This window comes from Helianthus annuus, chromosome 8 (genome assembly GCF_002127325.2).
Source record: "Helianthus annuus cultivar XRQ/B chromosome 8, HanXRQr2.0-SUNRISE, whole genome shotgun sequence".
NCBI classification, from domain to species: Eukaryota; Viridiplantae; Streptophyta; class Magnoliopsida; order Asterales; family Asteraceae; genus Helianthus; species Helianthus annuus.
Genome location: NC_035440.2, coordinates 18408427 through 18416451, shown reverse-complemented (window position 1 = coordinate 18416451; position 8025 = coordinate 18408427). Strand labels below are relative to the sequence as shown.

General features: G+C 39.8%; 2 protein-coding genes across 2 annotated transcripts; both read right to left on the bottom strand.

Annotated features, from left to right (window-relative positions):
* Positions 1-1944: 1944 nt before the first annotated feature.
* Positions 1945-2877, bottom strand: LOC110869673. Its single transcript, XM_022118908.1, has 2 exons — positions 2733-2877; positions 1945-2612 (listed from the first exon to the last, which is right to left on the bottom strand). Exons 1-2 carry the CDS (start codon positions 2875-2877, stop codon positions 1945-1947), a joined length of 813 nt encoding a protein of 270 aa, XP_021974600.1.
* Positions 2878-5101: 2224 nt separating this feature from the next.
* Positions 5102-7732, bottom strand: LOC110869672 (probable inorganic phosphate transporter 1-9). Its single transcript, XM_022118907.2, has 2 exons — positions 6987-7732; positions 5102-6234 (listed from the first exon to the last, which is right to left on the bottom strand). Exons 1-2 carry the CDS (start codon positions 7730-7732, stop codon positions 5331-5333), a joined length of 1650 nt encoding a protein of 549 aa, XP_021974599.1. The 3' UTR covers positions 5102-5330.
* Between the last annotated feature and the right edge of the window lie 293 nt (positions 7733-8025).

Here is an 8025-nt window from a genome sequence, read left to right as displayed (position 1 = left end):
GACCTTAGCACAGGTTAGGCACTTTCCAACGTAAACAGCTACGTCGCTCTTAAGTCTTGGCCACCAATAATATTCTTTCAAGGCTTGATACATTTTGTCCGATCCCGGGTGGATCGAGTATCTTGACTTGTGAGCTTTATCAAAGATGACTCCTTGAATACTGCCATAGAGCAGAACTCAAATACGCCCCATAAAGTATAAGGTTCCCTCTTCGTTTAGCACCAATTTCTTCTCCATACCTCGGAGGTATTCAGCTCTATGATTCTCCCTCTTAAGGCTTCTCGTTGTGCGTCATGAATGCGCGCAGTAAAATTTGTTCGAATAGTCATTTCCAATGCTCGAACCCCTTAGGGTCTTAACCCCTTTCCTTTTGTCTTAACGCGTCTGCTACTACGCTTGCCTTTCCGGGGTGGTACTTAATCTCATAATCATAATCGTTTAGCAACTCAACCCATCATCGCTGTCGCATACTTAATTCCATCTGATCAAATATGTGCTATTTCGTTATGTTGGATAAGTTAATATTTGAATTCATGCACATTTTATACTATACCCCAGCTTTCCCTCGTTCAAATGTCAACATTGTCTGATTTCATGCTATACTTGTGAATTCATGCACATTTTATACTTCAAATATTGCTTTATGCATTACTTTTAACGTTGCATCAGAAAGACTAGTAAACTCACCGGTAAGACACACTGTGTTAGCAGTTTTGCAGAAAACAATCAGACAATAGAATTGTTGGATAACTTAGTATTTGAATTCATGCACATTTTTTTTTTAATTTTAAACATTTGTTACAACCTTCTTTATTATACAAAATATTTCTTAAGCAAAACAACTCTTCTCTTCCAAATGAGTCCTTAATTAAGCATGTTGCGGCGCCCTGCACATGTACTCGGGCATCTGTATGACACATGCTTAAAAATGGACGTGAACTTATGCTGGTTAGGTCATGTTTACCAGTGTTTCAAAGTCAAATTAAGATTATACATGACTAGTATCTGGCCATGCAATTATCATTACAACTCTCCGTCCTGCGATACCGAAAGTCTGCTAGTGTAAGCACAACACTTAAAGCAAACTGGATCCCGATACATGCGCGACCAGTAGTTTCGGGATATGCCCGCTGTGCCGCTCAATTGCAGATGACATATAGGGTTCCCTATACATGTATGTGCATTTGAGTTTTTATGACGCATCACATGCGTGTATAACTGTCATGTTTTGGCATATTTAAAAATGTAAGCAAGGGTTGGTAACAAATTAGCAGTGGCGGATCTAAGAACTTTTTTCACTGGTTTCTTTTCGATATATTCTCATTAATTCTCTCTATTTTTTTCCAAATCATACAAGGTTCTCATTAATTTTTTCCAAACCAAATGGTTCCTGGGAACCCACAAAAGCGGTCTAGATCCGCCCCTGCAAATTAGCAGGGGTTTCCTTACTCTCAAGTCCTAAGCTTGGCAAGCTATCATACGTAAAAGTTACATATCTTAATTAAACATTTGTCTAAGGCTAGAGGGTATGGTGATGGTCCTCCAAGGGAGGATGATCCGCCACGTAGGCGCCACGTCATAGTCCTCCCAAGGATGGTCCATCCCACAAAACTAGAGGGTATGGAGGATGGTCCTAGTCATAGTCCTTCCCACCACTTTTATGTTTTTTATTTTTTTAATCTTCTACTTTTTTTTACATTTAACAAATAAACACAAAATATTTTCATTAATATTAAAAACACATTACATAAACATAAAAAAAAAACATAAACTTAATAAAAAAAACATAAACATAATAAAAAAAACATAGACTTAAATAATTTGATGTTTCTTCATGATGTCGGTTTGTAGTTTTTTCAACATCAAACGTTTCGGCTCGGGATACTCATCGACATCCATCGTTATTATTTCCCATTCCTTGAGCCGAATCTTTTCATCGGAAATTCAGATTTTCTCATTCGACAATCGGACCTTTTCGCGTAACTTTTCTACCGCTACACGAGTTTTTTCTTCGACGGCCCGCTCCTTCGCCTTCGCCTTTTGGGCCGAGACGTTCGTGTACGTTTTAAGGTGTTCCATAAACTCTTCCATCTTCGGGTCCACCTTTTCCTTTTCTTTCCCCTTGGCCCGCTCCTTCTTTGATTTGTCCCGGCCTGGTGGACGCTCCGCTTCATGTACGGCGTATTCCTCTTCGTCAAAGTCGGCGTCATCATTTAAGTTAATGTGACACCTCGCGTCCGATCCACCGGCGCTAAAACTACCCGTTTCCGATATTTTTTGCCGTTTCGCCATCTCCACCTCGTTAGGAATCGGTGCCCATTTTTGGTGCGTTTTCAAAATTTTCCACGCGCGAACGTGTGCAAAGTTGGTATTACCATTGTTCGACTTATACTTCTCCAACGCTTGTTTGAACACATCCTCGTCGCTCATGCCGCTATTACGCCCACTTGTATATATTTTATTATACTCCTCGTAAAATTTATTGACGAACCCGTTCATTTTTCGCCACTTTGACGACACCGAATCGATATCTCGATACGGGCCTTGGTCCATAAGCTCGAGGAACTTCGCCAAAACCTTGGTCCAAAACCCGTCACCCGTTTGATTATTACCTATTAAAAAAAATAAACAAAATAATTGAAACTTGAAACAACATATATAAACTGTTAAAAAAAATTAAACTTTAAACAAAAAATTTAAACTTTAAACAAACTGTTAACAAAAAGATAAACCTTTTTCTATAAGAGGTTGGGTTTCGGGAACAACCTCCACATGGTCGTCGGGTTTGGATTGTTGAACGGGTTGTGTCGGGATCGGTTGGGGTTGAACGGGTGGTGTCGAGTTCGGTTGGAAATTAAAAACACCCCGCATCATCATTGTTGATGGGCTTGATTTTGAGAGAATTGAGCGAATTGGTTCGGCGAGTGTTGAGATGATGCAAACGCATTTGATGAATATTGCGAGAATTGGTTCGGTTCTAGCGTCGGATAATATCTTGGAACCGAGAAAACATTCGGTTGGGTCGGGTTGTTGGGATTGTTAGGGTTGTTCGGATTGTTCGGGTTGTTGAAGTGATCCATGATAGAGTATAAGGTTATAAAAGTGAAAATTTAATATTAAAATTCATTACATAAACTTAAAAAAAATGGGGGTTTCAAGGAAAAAAAAAACAATACACATTTGACAATTCAATTGGTGAATGAATATTAGATAAAATATAATTAATAAAAAAACAACAAAACTTTCTCCAATCGAGAATGATGTGATATGAGTTGTACACTTCCAAAATCAAGAGATAAAATGATGTGATAAAAAGACTTTTGAGAGACTAGCGGCAGAGTATAGTCTGGTAAATCATGATATAAAGTTGTAAGTCTATAACTTTCTTGATAGAATAAAATAACGTTAAAATATTAGGTTTTTGTTTGGGCTAAACTCAATTTTCTATATAGAAAGCCCAGACTTTATAAAGCCCATTAAGAGATTATATATTACGTATTTCACTTTTAAGAAGGGTGTACCTATCTACACACCATTTTACCTATTTACACACCAAAAAAGGTGTTTTTTGTCCTTATATGCACACCTGCAGTGTCGAACTGTGGTCAAAACGCGGCGTTTTGGTCCGGTTAATCAGACAAAGACTGACGGGTGTCTGACGGGTCTGTTGACCGGACCAAAACGCCGAGCTTTGGCCGCGTTTTGGTCCTATCAACCAGACAAAAGACTGACACCCGGTCTGGTTGACAGGACCAAAACGCGGCCAAAGCTCGACGTTTTGGTCCGGTCAACAGACCCGTCAGACACCCGTCAGTCTTTGTCTGGTTAACCGGACCAAAACGCCACGTTTTGGCCACAGTTCGACACTGCAAGGTGTGCATATAAGGACAAAAAACATCTTTTAATGGTGACTATCTACACACTTGGTGTGTAGATAGTTTGGCCCTTTAAGAACCTGAATCTTTGTCTTCTACATTCTACTTCACATTATAATTACAGCCACCGGACAACCACTCTCCGCCGCTGAACCACCACTCGCCGCCGCCGGACCGCCGTTCGCCGGCCGGAAAATGTTCGAAGATTTCTGTTTTTTCTTCTAGTTTTAATGTTGTACAAGATAATCAGGAGGGTCAACTATTCAAAAAGAAATTCGCTAAGTTCTCCGGACCGTCAAAAATGAAGATTTCTGTTTTTTTTTAACGGTCAAAAATGAAAGGGGGCCCACCAAAACCGGACCGTCGCCAATGTCTTGAGCAGGACGGATAGGACCGGGGGGGGGGGATGGTTTGCCGGCGTCGCCGGTCCTCGATGGGGGTGGGGACGAACCCCATACCCCAAAGCCTAAGGTAATTATCCTATAATTCTATCCGAATTTACCTGACCTTAAACGGAAAAGCGGAACTATACCTGCGCCTATCTGCGGCAGTTAACAAAGAGTTTCTTTATAACCAACTCACAACTCCTAAAAGAGGTATTGAAAGCCTGGGATTCTGACGAATAAAGCGGTCCCATAAAATTGAAACGAGTATGAATGAAATTCCTTTAGTCTCCTATTTATAGAATTACTGCGAAAGATACAAGCTGTATCTTTTCCATACTGCCTTGTGTTTAATAAGTCATTGCAACATGTCACCACCTGAAACTGCGGCTCTGCCATAAACATAAGGCCCATATCTTCAAACATACGACTTGAATATTTTTTTCAATTCTTTTCTAAGACAATTGGTTCTAAATCGTAACCCGGGATTCAGGTGCTACATATACTTTCTATTTCCAAGGAAAATGAAAGGTTGTTAGCAAAATAAAATGAGCCAAATGACAACAATATTGGTAACATTGTTTCTTAACGTAGTTATATACTTTTTGGAACCAATGGTCCTTGAATAGTCACTAAATTTGAACCAGGATTTGTAGACGAGGCATAGCCTACAAGCGCTTGATCACCCCTACTCTTGAACCGACCAAAAAAATATCCAACCAATGCATAAATACACTCTACTTTTGCGTTTGATATCAGACAACCAGTTTTGAGAAATGGAGATGTAAAATATAACTAAAACACGAAACTTCCTTAAATATTAATACAAGTGATGCAAAAGAAACTTATTAGGGAACATTTTTAAAATAGAAAAGTTGACCAAGCAAATTATCAAAATATATATTAACTGGGGCTATAGCTAAGCTAGCCGGTATTTTTGACGGCTTCGTCTCTAGATTTGGCGGTATTCGACGTTTATTTAAAAGTGATTAGACATGTCTATTTTGATGAAATTCCCAACTTACTAACCATGATCTATCTCTCTATTCACCACCTCTATTTTCCTTAAATATTAGTTCATTTCTAGTAACCCAAAACCTTTTACTTCATTTCTTCTAGTCCAAAACTTGTGAGGCCAAAATCTAACAAAACAAACACCCGTAAACTCATCAGTATTCTCATTCTCCTCCAACGACCGTCCCCTTGTCTCTCTAGTAAAAAAATACGTCACAAAAAAACCTAAACCACAAACCCCGCCCATCACCATCAACGTATGCGAGACTCCAAGCCCGTTTGGAGGATCACGAGAAGCCCACATGTACCCTATGGACCCGGTTATGGCCCCTACTTTCCCAACCGCACCTGAAATCCCATGACAAGTTGCACGAAACCTCGCTGGAAAAAGCTCTGCCGGAACTATAAAGGTTGTAGTGTTTGGCCCAAAATTAGAAAAAAAGAAAGTAAATCCATAGAGAATAATGAAGAGATCTGTGTGATCTCCACTCATGTTAACTTTCGCGATTGCAAACAAGCTTATTGCCATGAAGAAGAACCCGACTGCTTGAATCTTGACTCTCCCGATGTGATCAATCATGTAAACAGTCAGAATATATCCAGGGATGGTTGCACAGATTGCAATGAGTGCTTGGAGTCTTGCGATCTGCAATGCATCTTTGTATATATTCATCTGGCTCTTAGGAATCAAGTGGCCACTAAATACATGGTATTGGAACAAGTTGAGGCTGTAGAAGACGATATCGATGAGAAACCAGTTTATGGATGCCGCAATGAGATCGCGGCCGTGTCGTCGGAGAAACTCGCGAGAGAAGAAAGGGTATGTGTTGGAAAAAGCAGCGTGGGTGTTGGGGGTGTTTATCATCTCGACATCTTCTTGGATTGTGCTTTGTGGCACGTTCATCACTTTTCCTATGTCTTTTGCTGCTTGTGATGTGTTTTTCTCTACCAAAGCAGTGAATCTGTGGAATCGGTGTTTAAAGAAAGCCATGATCAGTTGATAGTTCAGAAAATCTTATCTTTTTTGACCGAATCATGTCACAAGTGACAATCAAATACAAAACATATATGGTTTGTCGCATAGACGCAAATATAACAATTCCTTTGTTAGTGTACCAAAATTTAGAATCTACCTTTTAATGTATGGAATCTAGTATAATAATTAAGTTATGAATTAATTTGAAAGTTGGTTTAGAGATGTGGTAGTATGTCAAGATTGTTTTTGAAAGTTGTACAAATGGTGTAGCAAGGGAAATTTGTGATTGTTTTTATGACTTCACTTGAATGTTTTTATGAGTTCGCTGGTGTAGCAAGCTAATTGAACTTGGCTGGCTTGGCTTGAATTTGCTGGCCAAACGAGCGATCTCTATCCTGACTTCTTTTCCATATTGAGGTTCCATGTAGAGTCACAAAAGTTATTATTGGCTTGAGTTTAAAGGTCAAATAAGCGAATTCTACCTTTAGTTTTTATCCAAGTTTGCTTGCCACACCAGCAAACTCCAAAACACATTGTCAGATGTCCCTTTAGTTCACTCATATATGTAGTTAGCGAACTGCCTACTTCTGAAAATACTTTCAAAATAAAGTGAAACATGAGTATTGCAATGTCCCTTTTCCTAAATTTGTTCTTAATCTTTTTCAAAGTTGATCTAGTATCTTGTGACCTACAATAGTCGCTAGTCGCTACATGGAATGAATTAATTAGTTGTTGTACCGGGCAGTTTCAGGCATCGTCATCCGCCAATAAAACGTCATAGATGCTGGAATTGCACCCAACATGAGAATAATCCGCCATGCCAGGTCTGATTCCGGCGGGACCGGAGCAATGTCTACCGACGGTGCGAGTTCCAATGGAGTCGTTAGATTGTGCCCATCGGCACTAGCTTGGAAAATGAAGCACACCGTCATGAAAACTAGAGAACTCAAAAGTATCCCGAATCCTTGCATGGAGAACACACCCGCAATAAACGCTCCACGAGTCTGCTTATTGGCGAATTCCGCCATAATTGTGGCCGATAACGGGTAATCCCCTCCGATTCCAACCCCAAGCAAGAACCGAAAGAATCCAAGGCTCACAAACACCATCGGTGTCAATTTAGAGAGCGATAAACCGCATCCAATAGATGCCACAACCATCATCACGAGAGAAATACCATACACACGTCGGCGTCCAACACGGTCTCCAAGTCGTCCAAAAACTAGTTGACCTATCACGGCCCCCATTAAGGAGACACAAATCATTGTGGATGCAATGCCGGTTGGAACTTCAAACCATTTCTTCTGGTCCACGTCTCTATGTATCTTTGGATAATATATCCTTCCTATCATCTTCATGACGAGAGGGATACAAAATAAATCGTAACTATCAGTAAACAAACCCATACCGGCGATAATGATCGCTTTAAAGTGGTAATACTGTGTCTTGGCGACATCAAGCGCCCATAAAACTTTAAGCGCCATTTTTAGATTAATTTCTTGAAAACAAGAAGTTATAAGAAATAGAAGTAGATAAAAGATGTCATTGGAAATTGCGGGCGAGTTTCCTAGTGATAAAATCCTAAGTATATGCTCAGGGCCGGCCCGTTAGGCTTACCAATCTAGGCACGGGCCTAGGGCCACCAAAAATCAAGAGCCTCCAGATTTTAGTAAAGTTTTATATATTGTGTATGTATAAGGCTGAAATAAAAAGCAAAACTAAATTACGTTTTTTTTAATAAAGTTATACAAATATAAAATTGTTTAGGAAAAAAGGC